General features: G+C 48.9%; 1 protein-coding gene across 1 annotated transcript in view; it reads right to left on the bottom strand.

Annotated features, from left to right (window-relative positions):
* The window catches only part of CACNG4 (calcium voltage-gated channel auxiliary subunit gamma 4), a 37,865-nt gene extending 25,119 nt beyond the window's left edge, over window positions 1–12,746 (bottom strand). Inside the window, exon 1 of the mRNA XM_089661468.1 lies at window positions 12,284–12,746. Within this exon, the coding sequence (XP_089517594.1) occupies window positions 12,284–12,506 (223 nt within the window). The 5' untranslated portion in view covers window positions 12,507–12,746. The remainder of the gene's footprint in view (window positions 1–12,283) is intronic.
* Window positions 12,747–15,069: the final 2,323 nt, after the last annotated feature.

The raw sequence follows: 15,069 nt of genomic DNA on the forward strand, positions 1-15,069 counted from the left end.
TGGGACACTATTCCTCCCACTGACACCAATGATGGGACACTATTCCTCCAACTGACACCAATGATGGGACACTATTCCTCCCACTGACACCAATGATGGGACACTATTCCTGCCACTGACACCAATGATGGGACACTATTCCTACCACTGACACCAATGATGGGGCACTATTCCTCCCCCTGACACCAAGGATGGGACACTATTCCTGCCACTGACACCAATGATGGGACACTATTCCTCCCACTGACACCAATGATGGGACACTATTCCTGCCACTGACACCAATGATGGGACACTATTCCTCCCACTGACACCAATGATGGGACACTATTCCTCCAACTGACACCAATGATGGGACACTATTCCTCCCACTGACACCAATGATGGGACACTATTCCTCCCACTGACACCAATGATGGGACACTATTCCTGCCACTGACACCAATGATGGGGCACTATTCCTGCCACTGACACCAATGATGGGACACTATTCCTCCCACTGACGCCAATGATGGGACACTATTCCTGCCACTGACACCAATGATGGGACACTATTCCTACCACTGACACCAATGATGGGGCACTATTCCTCCCCCTGACACCAATGATGGGGCACTATTCCTCCCACTGACACCAAGGATGGGACACTATTCCTGCCACTGACACCAATGATGGGACACTATTCCTGCCACTGACACCAATGATAGGACACTATTCCTCCCACTGACACCAATGATGGGACACTATTCCTGCCACTGACACCAATGATGGGACACTATTCCTCCCACTGATACCAATGATGGGACACTATTCCTGTTCATCATCTTGATGGACACCTCATCACTCTGGATGACAGTGCCTTTAGCTTTGGGCCTCATTCACAAAGGGCAGTTCGATGCGTGCTTCGAGCAGGGCCATGTTTTACCGGCACAGGGATGCACAGGTGTTGCATGCATCCCCAAGCCAGCAGTCCGATAGCTGTCTGTGGCCCTTCACTTCTGATGTCCTCCTTATAGGCATCTACGTTAGTGTCTCATATGGCAATGTCTGTCCAGCACTTTTACTACTCATTGTTGAGGGATGGTATCTCTTTGATCATACACCTAAAAGTTGCATGCCCAAACCTCTTGGTTTTCTCTCTTCAACACTAGAGATCCATTAATGAGGCAGAAGTACCCCAATCTTCTGCTAGTACAGCTGTGATATCTTCTAGGCCATCAAGTCTGTCTCCAACATGAACTTCAGGTGTTGTAGCCATAAATCTTCTTTTGGAGGCATATACCGACTTTTTTGTGGGTCATTGTTTCTTCAATCTATTTGGTCTCTGGTAGGCTTGGCAGAGGAAGATTCTTTCTGGGTGATGGGGTATCAGGAGAGCATCAGGGCTTAACCAGACAATGCATTTCAGAGGAGTCCACTTTATCAAACCTGGCAAGCTTGGGGAAAGATGATACTTTCTGGGTGATGGGGTATCAGGAATGTCTCAGGACTTGACCAGGCAACACATCTCAGAGGAATCTTCTTCATCAAGCCTGGCAGGCTAGGCAAAAGAAGATCCTTTCTGGGTGATGGGGTATCAGGAATGTCTCAGGACTTGACCAGGCAACACATCTCAGAGGAATCTTCTTCATCAAGCCTGGCAGGCTAGGCAAAAGAAGATCCTTTCTGGGTGACGGGGTATCAGGAATGTCTCAGGACTTGACCAGGCAACATATCTCAGAGGAATCTCCTTAATCAAACCTGGCAAGCTTGGGGAAAGATGATACTTTCTGGGTGATGGGGTATCAGGAATGTCTCAGGACTTGACCAGGCAACATATCTCAGAGGAATCTTCTTCATCAAGCCTGGCAGGCTAGGCAAAAGAAGATCCTTTCTGGGTGATGGGGTATCAGGAATGTCTCAGGACTTGACCAGGCAACACATCTCAGAGGAATCTCCTTTATCAAGCCTAGCAGGCTAGGCAAAAGAAGATCCTTTCTGGGTGACGGGGTATCAGGAATGTCTCAGGACTTGACCAGGCAACACATCTCAGAGGAATCTCCTTTATCAAGCCTGGCAGGCTAGGCAAAAGAAGATCCTTTCTGGGTGATGGGGTATCAGGAATGTCTCAGGACTTGACCAGGCAACATATCTCAGAGGAATCTCCTTTATCAAACCTGGCAAGCTTGGGGAAAGATGATCCTTTCTGGGTGACGGGGTATCAGGAATGTCTCAGGACTTGACCAGGCAACATATCTCAGAGGAATCTTCTTCATCAAGCCTGGCAGGCTAGGCAAAAGAAGATCCTTTCTGGGTGATGGGGTATCAGGAATGTCTCAGGACTTGACCAGGCAACACATCTCAGAGGAATCTCCTTTATCAAACCTGGCAGGCTAGGCAAAAGAAGATCCTTTCTGGGTGATGGGGTATCAGGAATGTCTCAGGACTTGACCAGGCAACACATCTCAGAGGAATCTTCTTCATCAAGCCTGGCAGGCTAGGCAAAAGAAGATCCTTTCTGGGTGACGGGGTATCAGGAATGTCTCAGGACTTGACCAGGCAACATATCTCAGAGGAATCTTCTTCATCAAGCCTGGCAGGCTAGGCAAAAGAAGATCCTTTCTGGGTGATGGGGTATCAGGAGTGTCTCAGGACTTGACCAGGCAACGCATCTCAGAGGAATCTTCTTCATCAAGCCTGGCAGGCTAGGCAAAAGAAGATCCTTTCTGGGTGGTGGGGTATCAGAAGAGCGTCTGGGAATCTTTGACATTGCCTGGTTAAGTCCTGAGGCTCTTGAGCATCTTGGCTCTACCACAGGACAGGTATTGATTCCTTTGGAAATTCTTCCGTTGGGTCTTTCAGCGGCTGATGCCTACCCCTCAGTTGGACTTCCAATTGTCTAAGAATTATTATTTCCATTAATGGACTATTAATATTTTTGTTATGACCTTAAAAATGTTTTCTTGCGTTCCATTGAGAGACATTGGTCCCTCTGTGCTAGTTAGCTCTATATACTCATAAAACTGAAGCATGACGGTTTGGGGCGGGGCTTTATGGGGCGGGGCTTCATGGGGCTGATCTTCAGCTTTTTTTTCTGTTTGCTTCTTTTCATCTCCAGGAGGCAGCTGCATATCACCCAGTTAAAGAATCGCTATCTTACTGTGACCCTCAGGGAACTTCAAGACCAAGGGGTCCCGTTACTAAATGGCCCTTCCAAGGGTTTTTCTCAGAGCGTAGTGATTGTGGTGATATTCTACTACCCAGTCTCACGCTTTTCCTAATTCACTCTGGGAAACCACCTGACAAAGTGCAACTTTCCGTATAAAATGAACAGCCTATTTGCCTTTATTTATTCAACCTCAAAGATTTTACAGCACAAAGGTCTTTGTTTTCTGTACTATTAAAGAACTGCAGCCTGTACCTGGGTAAGGTAGGAGCAGCAGACTGGTGAGGTCGTCTCTCTCATCGCTCTGCTCTTTCCTCCTATCTGCATGTTCCTCGTCAGCAGGGCTGCTGTTAGAAACCACGGGGCCCCATACAGCCAACCTGACAGGGCCCCCTTCCCAAAAACCCCCTATGCTTTAGTTATGAATGAACACAGTGAGTGATCAGTACTGATCACTCACTGTGTTCAGGAAAGGAAGGGGCTGGTAAATGTGACATATTTACTGGAACCTTCCTCCACTCTCCATCCTGAAGGATCCTTTTGTGTGCTTACAACTGCCATTGGAAAGGAGAGGAGGGAAGCTGGCAGCACTGTGGGGGTGGGGGACACACAGGGGGGCCTGGGCGGGGGGGAAACGTATGGTGCAGTGGGAGGATGATAGGTGTGGGGGGGGGGGTATTACTGTAACCACACCCCTGTATGGCTCTTTCTGCAGCAGCTGAAAGCCAGCAAGAGGGAGAGAGAAGAAGTCAGCTTTCAGGGGATGGGTTCCAGCAGTAACACCAATCACCCTCTCTGCCCACATCTAATTCACCCAGCTGTCTGGGCCCCTCTGCTGGCTTGGGCCCCGTACAGAAGGACTGGTGGTACCCCCTTATCCAGGACCCTGCATATCTCCATGCTGCACACCTTACTGGTTCTTAGTGCTGCCCAGTACAGGGACAGGTTCGCCTAGCGCCCAGGGTAAAGATGAAGAATTGCCCCCCCCCGTGCTTCTGACGCATGGTGTAGAATGGGTGTTCTGCCCTGTGCCCATTCTCTGCCCCAGCTGCCCATGGTTGGCATGGTGCACTGGAGACGTGTGGCTGGTCACTTGGTTTCTAGAATGTGGTTGGGCATGTGCAGGGTGTCTTGTGGCATCAGTAGGGATCAGAGCTGACATGAAGCCCACTGGTTGGCATGTACTGATGTGGACAATACGTGTGGTGAGGGGGTCCCCCCCTACTGCTGCACCCAGGGCAGCTGCCCCTTCTGCCCTCCCCTTTGTCCTGGTGCTGCACTGCTGCCCTTCCCTGTCTTACATACAGAGAATACAAGAGGCTGATACCAAGTAAAAGTCTAGTCCTTACACCAGCTATCACACAAAATACATTTCATTATCTTTTAATGACCACAGAGATGCATTAATTGCGGCTTGTTAGTTCTCGCTGTACGGCTTTCAGAGCTGAAATCAAGTGGAAATCTCCTGGAAGTGTCCCTAAAATGTGGCCTTAATACTACCGCTCCCCCTAACCACTCTTCCTCTGCCCGCCTGAACCCACCACACTTCACACTCAGACCTGACACTAGAGGGGAATGATAGTCACATGACGTAGTCACATGACGGTAGCTTCGTATTTGCAGTGTATTATAAACAGGTTTTTCCATAAAATATTCTTTTCCTCATTTTTATCCTTTTATAGTCTCATTTCTTGTCTCCACGCACTCCCCATAGCATCAGCTGCACATTGAGCTGGGACAGCTTTTGGGTGGTGACAACACTGGACCGTGCCTGAGCATGTGACATGGTGACAACGCAGGAGCACCAATGGGAGACAGGGACAGAACATTTTCACTTGTGGCTAAACTGCCGTGCTGCTGAAAAGTTATCCATGTTCAGATTGCTTTTCAGAGGTGTTTGACAGGCAGTGAGATTCCTACTCACTGCCTGTTTTAACCTTGTAATTGCTCAGCACAGGGATGGTGGGAACCCCTCATAATGGGCACAGCGGGTGTACAGACCCGGGAACTCAGCACAGTGATGGTGGGGACCCCTCACAATGGGAACAGCAGGCGTACAGACCCAGGAACTCAGCACAGGGATGGTGGGGACCCCTCATAATGGGCACAGCGGGTGTACAGACCTGGGAACTCAGCACAGGGATGGTGGGAACCCCTCATAATGGGCACAGCGGGTGTACAGACCCGGGAACTCAGCACAGGGATGGTGGGAACCCCTCATAATGGGCACAGCGGGTGTACAGACCCGGGAACTCAGCACAGGGATGGTGGGGACCCCTCACAATGGGAACAGCAGGCGTACAGACCCAGGAACTCAGCACAGGGATGATGGGAACCCCTCATAATGGGCACAGCGGGTGTACAGACCTAGGAACTCAGCACAGGGATGGTGGGAACCCCTTATAATGGGCACAGCGGGTGTACAGACCCAGGAACTCGGCACAGGGATGGTGGGAACCCCTCATAATGGGCACAGCCAGTGTACAGACCTAGGAACTCAGCACAGGGATGGTGGGAACCCCTCATAATGGGCACAGCAGGTGTACAGACCCAGGAACTTAGCACAGGGATGGTGGGAACCCCTCATAATGGGCACAGCCAGTGTACAGACCTAGGAACTCAGCACAGGGATGGTGGGAACCCCTCATAATGGGCACAGCAGGTGTACAGACCCAGGAACTTAGCACAGGGATGGTGGGAACCCCTCATAATGGGCACAGCGGGTATTTATACTTAAGAACTGAGCAGAGGTATAGTGGGCACTTCTCATAATGGGCACAGCGGGTGTATAGACCCGGAAACTCAGCACAGGGGTGGTGGGAACCCCTCATAATGGGAACAGCGGATGTACAGACCCGGAAACTCAGCACAGGGATGGTGGGAACCCCTCATAATGGGCACAGTGGGTGTACAGACCCGGGAACTCAGCACAGGGATGGTGGGAACCCCTCATAATGGGCACAGCGGATGTAAAGACCCGAGAACTCAGCACAAGGATGGTGGGAACCCCTCATAATGGGCACAGCAGGGGTACAGACCCATTTGCCCAGTGTAGAGACCCCAAGAGATTAAACAGACCTTCAGGTTTTTAACTTTCCAGCACCCACTAAACACTGAAGCAATGTTTTTAAGCAATGATCCAAAATTGAGAACGTATTGTGGAAGTATCCTGCACATGTTACAGTTCCATCAGATACAAGAAGACGACTTCCACTTCATAGGACGTTTTCTGGTCAGTCTAGATGGATATTTCGGTTAGATAATGATTGACCACCAAAGGGGATGGACAGGTTGAGGAACACATAGAAATCTGAAATCCTGCAGGGAGTGACAATGTGGGAAGGCCTTCAGGGAGCCGCCTAGGGTGAGGAAATCTATGGGGCTGAGGGGGACTCCTCACTGCTTCACAACCTCTTCCCATGTCAGTCCTGTGGAGAACTGGAGGACTGAAATGATCCCACCACAATCTTCTAGGGGGGGTTATCCACCACCTCAGAGGCTATAGAATGTCCAGCATGCACTGAATAATCAATGGACCCATTGAGTGAACCACCAACTGTCTGGGCTCATGCCTGAATATCAGGTCCTTCCGTGTGTGGCCATCAAACCTCGCAGAAGGCACAGATTCTCATTTCTCTCTCCTTGCCTGAACTCCCTGAAACATGAGCACTTCACACCTCCTCCATGAATACCCATCTATTGCAGGAAAGGAGCGCCAGCTACTAAGATGGCTACTAAGGGGCACTTTGTTTAAAGGGTAACACTCAGTCCAGGCACAGAGAAAGCCTCATTTCCCTTTCTCATGATTACATGACGATTTACAGGAATTGGCCAGCATGCTGGAAGATTTTTATAACTAACTCTGATTGGTGGCTCTGTTGACCCATACAGTATCCAGAATAAAAACAAAATTTCCCTTTGCAAGGGGAGATTGGATATGGATAATGTCATTGCATAGTCCTGTCCCTGTGCTAGTCTTCTCTGTTCTGAGTCTTTGTACAATATGGGCTCATTGTCAGGAGTGGGGCAGTTTGGCTGCTCTGCCTGCCATTGTGTGCGTACAGAGAGTATGGGAGAAAGAGAAGAAAAAGAGGGAGAGGAAGCAGAAATAGAGAGCGAGAGAAAGGGAAGAGGGAGAGGGAGAGGAAGCAGAAATAGAGAGCGAGAGAAAGGGAAGAGGGAGAGGAAGCAGAAATAGAGAGCGAGAGAAAGGGAAGAGGGAGAGGAAGCAGAAATAGAGAGCGAGAGAAAGGGAAGAGGGAGAGGGAGAGGAAGCAGAAATAGAGAGCGAGAGAAAGGGAAGAGGGAGAGGGAGAGGAAGCAGAAATAGAGAGCGAGAGAAAGGGAAGAGGGAGAGGAAGCAGAAATAGAGAGCGAGAGAAAGGGAAGAGGGAGAGGGAGAGGAAGCAGAAATAGAGAGCGAGAGAAAGGGAAGAGGGAGAGGAAGCAGAAATAGAGAGCGAGAGAAAGGGAAGAGGGAGAGGAAGCAGAAATAGAGAGCGAGAGAAAGGGAAGAGGGAGAGGAAGCATATAATGAGAGGGAAACAGAGAGAATAGAAGGGAAGAGGGAGAGGAAGCAGAAATAGAGAGCGAGAGAAAGGGAAGAGGGAGAGGAAGCAGAAATAGAGAGCGAGAGAAAAGGAAGAGGGAGAGGGAGAGGAAGCAGAGAAAGAAGGGAAGGAAAGAGAGAGAGGAAGCAGAGCTAAAGAGAGAAAGAAGAGAAGGAAGAAAAAGGGAAGAGGGAGAGGGAGCAGAGAGAGAAGGGAATAGGGAGTGAAGGCAGAGAAAGAGTGAAGAAAAGGGAAGAGGAAGCAGAGATAAAGAAGAGAAGGAAAGAGGGAGAGGAAGCAGAGAAGGAAACAGGGAGAGGAAGCATTTAATGACAGAGAAAGAAGAGAAGGAAGAAAAAGGGAAGAGGGAGAGGGAGCAGAGAAAGATGAGAATGGAAGGGGAAGCAGAGACAGAGAAAGAAGGGAAGAGGGAGAAGGACTAGAAAGAGAGAGAGAGAAGAGAAAGGAAGCGGGAGCAGAGATAGAAGAGAAGCGAAGAGGGAGAGGAAGCAGAGATAAAGAGAGAAAGAAGAGAAGAAAAGGGGGAGAGGAAGAAGAGAAGGAAAGAGGGAGAGGAAGCATATAATGAGAGAGAAACAGAGATTATAGAAGGAAAGAGGGGGAGGAAGAACAGAAAGAGAGATAAAGAAGGGAAGGGGAGAGGAAGCAGAGAAAGTGGGAGAGAGAGAGAGAGATAAAGAAGAGAAGGGAAGAGGGAGCAGAGATAGAGAGGAAGAAGGAGCAAAAATAAAAAGAAAGGGAAAAAAGAGAAAGGAAAGAGAGAAGAGGACGAACAGAGAGGATTATGGAGAGAGGGGGTAATAAAAAGTGAGGAGTAAACTTGAGAAGATGAGAGAACAGAGAGATATATGACTGAATAAAGAGAAGGGAAAGAGAGAGAAGAGTGATAGAGAGAGAAACATGGAAGGAGTGGGGGGGGGGGGGTGTAATAGAAAGAGAAAGGGAGTGAGCAGGAGAAGATAATAGAAAAAGAAAAGAACAGAACAGAGAGAGATAAGAAGGAGGGTAGGGGACAGATTGGGAGAGAGAAGAGAAACAAAGCAGAGTAAGAAAGAGAGCAATAGAAATGATGGGGGAATGAGAGAGGAACATGGACAGAAAGTGAGAGGGTTGAGGGGATGGGGGGGTTAGATAAAGAGAGAAATGGAGGAGTGAACCACAGATGATGAGAGAAAGAGAGGGAGCAGAGATAAAGAGAAAGGAAAGAGGAAAAAGAGAGAGGGACATTGAGAGAGGGTAAAAGAGATGAAAAGGGATGAGTAAACTGGAGATGAGAGAGAGAAGAGGAAAAGAGTGAGGATGGGGGAGAGAAAGAAAGAAAAAGGGGGGGGGGAGAAGAGAAAAGTGAGAACAGAAAGTGGAGAAAGGATTAAAATGAGAAAATAGAGGGAGAAAGAGAGACAAAGAAGTGAGTAGAAGAGGAGAGTTAGAAAAGACAGAGACAGGAGAGAGAAAAAGAAGAGGAGAAAGAGAGGCAAAAGTCTTGTTTTCTTCCTTCAGTAGTGATATATCTGATACAATGTAGCACCCAATATTTCCTGTTATCATGGGCCTCATTCACATCGATCTCTAGATCTGGGTTCCCCAGTCTAGCGTGGAGGATGATGGAAGGAATGTGATGGTTGCTGTAAGAGACACAGACAGTTGGACTTCAGACTCGTACAAGGGCCATTGTATTCATTCTGTTATTACATCCTGCCTTGATCAGTATTGTTCCTGTGGTGCTCCAGATGAAGAGGAGCATTACGATCCATCATCCAGGTCCATCACTCACCACAGGAGAAATATAAAAGTACAGCTTTCATTTCCACCCCAGACCGTATACATTGTGTATTTGCAGTCTATATATAAAATGCTTTCTTGCCAATCACTGTGCACCAAGTGCCATATCTAGGAGACCACCAGACTGTCCAACCTGAGCCACCAATCTCTAACATTTCACAAGTAAAATTCAGCGACTCAGAACATCAACCCTGGAGGAGATCATTACAGGGAAATCTATGGATAGGAAGTATAAATCACTACAAGCCTCCTCTCTCTCTACTCTCCACTCATGTTTATATGGCTTCCACCCACTCAATGGATGGAGAGGAGCAGCATTAGGGGTATCAATAATCCACACCTTCCTTTGTTGCTGTGTTCCTTTCTTCAGCACAACAGGTTTTGTGTGAATGGATGTGTCCCAGCTTCAGTATCACAACCACAGACCAGATAGAGCACCACAACCATTGACCAGCTTCAGACCCAATGATCAGCACCATCACCTGACACCTGGTCAACTTAAGCATCACCCTGAATGGACAGCTTAATTACAGGACAGCTCTTTTAAGAGTTGGACATCTTCAGTGCCAGAGCAAATGAACAGCACCACAGTCAGTGGACAGCTCCATCACCTAACAGCTGGCCAAATTCAGCACCAGAGTCAATGGACACCTCCCATCACCAGAACCAATGGTCAGATGAGTCACCTAACAGTTGGTCATCTCCAGCACCACAGTCAATGGACACTTCCATCACCTAACAGCTGGACAGCTTCAGCACCAGACCCAATGGACAGCTCCATTACCTAGCAGCTGGTCAACTTCAGCACCACAGTCCATGGCAAGCTCCATCGCCAGAACCAATGGACAGCTCCATCATCTAACAGCTGGTCAATTTCAGCACCAGAGTTAATGGACACGTCCATCACCAGACCCAATGGACAGTTCTATCACCAGACCCAATGGACAGCTCCATCACTTAACAGCTGGACAGCTTCAGCACCACAGTCAATGGACAGCTTCATCACCAGAACCAATGGACAGCTCCATCACCCAGCAGCTGGTCAGCTTCAGCATCACATTCAATGGACACCTCAATCACATAACAGCTGGACAGCTCCATCACCATAACCAATGGCCAGCTCCATCACCCGTCAGCTTCAGCATCACATTCAATGGACACCTCAATCACATAACAGCTGGACAGCTCCATCACCAGAAGCAATGGACAGCTCCATCACCCAGCAGCTGGTCAGCTTCAGCACCAAACCCAATGGACAGCTACATTACCCAACAGCTGGTCACCTTACCCAATGGACAGCTCTATCACCTAACAGCTGGTCAACATCAGCGTCACAGTCCATGGACACCTCAATCACATAACAGCTGGACAGCTCCATCACCATAACCAATGGCCAGCTCCATCACCCGTCAGCTTCAGCATCACATTCAATGGACACCTCAATCACATAACAGCTGGACAGCTCCATCACCAGAAGCAATGGACAGCTCCATCACCCAGCAGCTGGTCAGCTTCAGCACCAAACCCAATGGACAGCTACATTACCCAACAGCTGGTCACCTTACCCAATGGACAGCTCTATCACCTAACAGCTGGTCAACTGCAGCGTCACAGTCCATGGACACCTCAATCACATAACAGCTGGACAGCTACATCACCATAACCAATGGACAGCTCCATCACCCGTCAGCTTCAGAATCACATTCAATGGACACCTCAATCACATAACAGCTGGACAGCTCCATCACCAGAAGCAATAAACAGCTCCATCACCCAGCAGCTGGTCAGCTTCAGCACCAAACCCAATGGACAGCTACATTACCCAACAGCTGGTCACCTTACCCAATGGACAGCTCTATCACCTAACAGCTGGTCAACTTCAGCGTCACAGTCCATGGACACCTCAATCACATAACAGCTGGACAGCTTCAGCACCAGACCCAGTGTACAGCTCCATTACCTAGCAGCTGGAGAGAATCAGCACCCACAGTCCATGGACAGCTCCATCACCTAACAGCTGGACAGCTTCAGCACCAGACCCAGTGTACAGCTCCATTACCTAGCAGCTGGAGAGAATCAGCACCACAGTCCATGGACAGCTCCATCACCTAACAGCTGGACAGCTTCAGCACCAGACCCGGTTACCAGGTCCGTCACTAGTAGCTGAGTGGTTTCAGCACCACAGTCTATGGACACATTCATCACCTAACAGCTGGACAGCTTCAGCACCAGAGCTGATGGAAAGCTCCTCCGTCCAAACTCACCTAAACAAGCTTCCAGCTGAGATTTCATCACATTCCTCCCATCAGAGCCCACTGTACCGGCAGCTGGATGAGCCCTTCCCATCATCCATTACCATGTGAAAGTCATTGCATATCGGATAAACCATCTATGTTACTGCAGAATAATTCCCCGATTCATGAGCAGAACTGAAAAGCTGATACACAATAGTTCCCATAATGGGCAGAATATTATCACACGGGGAACAGTGAAACCTTTTCTTGTCACATTGTGAAGCACTCTGATGTGTTACTTCTCTATCACTAAGTAGAGGGTTGGAGGGGATTCTCACAGCAGGGCACACAAAGATGTGTAAAGATCCCGCTAATGTCTTCCCATCTATCACAGGGATGCTGCTGGATCTCCAGATGCTGGTTACTAAGCAACAACATCAAAAACACAATAAAAACTGAGGTACCACCTGGTCAAGCTCAGCTTAGAGCCAACAGGGGGCCCTTAGAGAGCTGCAATGATATCATTTCTAGATGCAGAGCCCCTCACTCACCCTCAATACAACAGATTCTCCAGAGTCCTGAGTGGGTGAGGTCCCCCTTGGTCTTCTTGGGTTGGCTCTGGGGGTCGTCCATGGTGAAGTTGGTCCCGTTGCAGATGTGAGCCCGGGAGTAGAGCCAGTAGTCGGTGCCAATGGCTATGGTCATCAGACTGAAGGCTGCAAAAGCCCCTATGGTGGTCAGCAGCATCTGGACCCCACGATCACACCAGCCCATGGTGCCTCATATTCCAGAAGCCCAGGCTGGAGGTGGAGCGAGACTGAGCAACAGGAGCGGAGCGCAGCGTGTCCCCTGGGAGCCCAGCCACAGACAAAGCTTCCATCCACAGCAACCTCAGACAAAGGAAAGCATGTGGGCATGGGTGCCCCTTCCTCGCCTCCTCTCTGGAAAGGGTTAACAGCTGCCCTTCCCCTATGGGAAGCACGGAGGGAGTCTGATCACTCAGCACTGACAATAAAAAAGTGTCTTCTAATCGGAGCCTCTCCTAATGTTAACTCATTGGGGTAGAAGCCCTCCACCTCAGACACGCCCTTTCTTCCCTCTCATCCAATCAGACACACATATGCAAATAGGCATGTGGGGTTCTGGCTGGATGAGACCCCCAGGGAAGTCTACATAGAGGAAAACAACACAACCCCCTTCCTTCCAGTATCAGGAGAGAGCTGTGAGGAGCCCAGCACCATCACTGCACATACATGTCACATGTGAGACCAGCACCATCACATACATGTCACATGTGAGCCCAGCACCATCACTGCACATACATGTCACATGTGAGGACCAGCACCATCACATACATTTCACATGTGAGCCCAGCACCATCACATACATGTCACATGTGAGCCCAGCACCATCACATACTTGTCACATGTGAGATCACCACCATCACATACATGTCACATGTGAGCCCAGCACCATCACATACATGTCACATGTGAGCCCAGCACCATCACTGCACATACATGTCACATGTGAGCCCACCACCATCACATACATGTCACATGTGAGCCCAGCACCATCACATACATGTCACATGTGAGACCAGCACCATCACATATATGTCACATGTGAGATCACCACCATCACATACATGTCACATGTGAGCTCAGCACCATCACTGCACATACATGTCACATGTGAGCCCAGCACCATCACATACATGTCACATGTGAGACCAGCACCATCACATACATGTAAGACCATCACATACATGTCTAATGTGAGACCAGCACCATCACATACATGTCACATGTGAGACCAGCACCATCACATACATGTCACATGTGAGACCAGCACCATCACATACATGTCACATGTGAAACCAGCACCATCACTGCACATACATGTCACATGTGAGCACAGCACCATCACATACTTGTCACATGTGAGCACAGCACCATCACATACTTGTCACATGTGAGCACAGCACCATCACATACATGTCACATCTGAGCCTGGCACCATCACTGCACATACATGTCTCATGTGAGCCCGGCATCATCACATACATGTCTCATGTGAGCCCAGCACCATCACATACATGTCACATGTGAGGCCAGCACCATCACATGCATGTCACTTGTGAGACCAGCACCATCACATACATGTCACATGTGAGATCACCACCATCACATACATGTCACATATGAGCCCAGCACCATCACTGCACATATATGTCACATGTGAGCCCAGCACCATCACATACATGTCACATGTGAGGCCAGCACCATCACATGCATGTCACATGTGAGACCAGCACCATCACATACATGTCACATGTGAGCCCAGCACCATCACTGCACATATATGTCACATGTGAGACCAGCACCATCACATACATGTAAGACCAGCACCATCACATACATGTCACATGTGAGACCAGCACCATCACATACATGTCACATGTGAGACCAGCACCATCACATACATGTCACATGTGAAACCAGCACCATCACTGCACATACATGTCACATGTGAGCACAGCACCATCACATACATGTCACATCTGAGCACAGCATCATCACATACATGTCACATCTGAACACAGCACCATCACTGCACATACATGTCTCGTGAGCCTGGCACCATCACATGCATGTCACATGTGAGGCCAGCACCATCACATACATGTCACATGTGAGCCCAGCACCATCACATACATGTCACGTGAGCCCAGGACCATCACTGCACATACATGTCACATGTAAGCCCAGGACCATCACTGCACATACATGTCACATGTAAGCCCAGGACCATCACTGCACATACATGTCACATGTGAACCCAGCACCATCACTGCACATACATGTCACATGTGAGTTCAGCACTATCACATCACATCACATACATGTCACAGTTGAGTCTAATATTACATTCCATACTAGTGTCACATGTGAGCCCAGCACCATCACTTCACATAAATGTCACATGTGAGCCCAGAACATCACTTCACATACATGTCACATGTGAACCCAGCACCATCACTTCACACACATGTCACATGTGAGCTCAGCTCCATCACTGCACATACATGCCACATGTGAGCCCAGCACCATTACATACATGTCACATGTAAGTCCACCACCATTACATACATGTCACATTAGAGCCCACCACCATTACATACATGTCACATGAGAGCCCAGTATACATTACATACATGTCACATGTGCACCCAATACGTTTTTCCTGGCATTTCAAGGGATAAATCCCCGTGACTTTATTTAACCCCTCATCACTCAGTAAGGTGACAGAACGGGGGATCCTGCATCTGGGAGCA

The sequence above is a fragment of the Staurois parvus genome, unplaced genomic scaffold (assembly GCF_062004578.1).
Source record: "Staurois parvus isolate SC_StPar_1 unplaced genomic scaffold, SC_StPar_1.0 ptg001344l, whole genome shotgun sequence".
In the NCBI taxonomy this organism is placed as follows: domain Eukaryota; kingdom Metazoa; phylum Chordata; class Amphibia; order Anura; family Ranidae; genus Staurois; species Staurois parvus.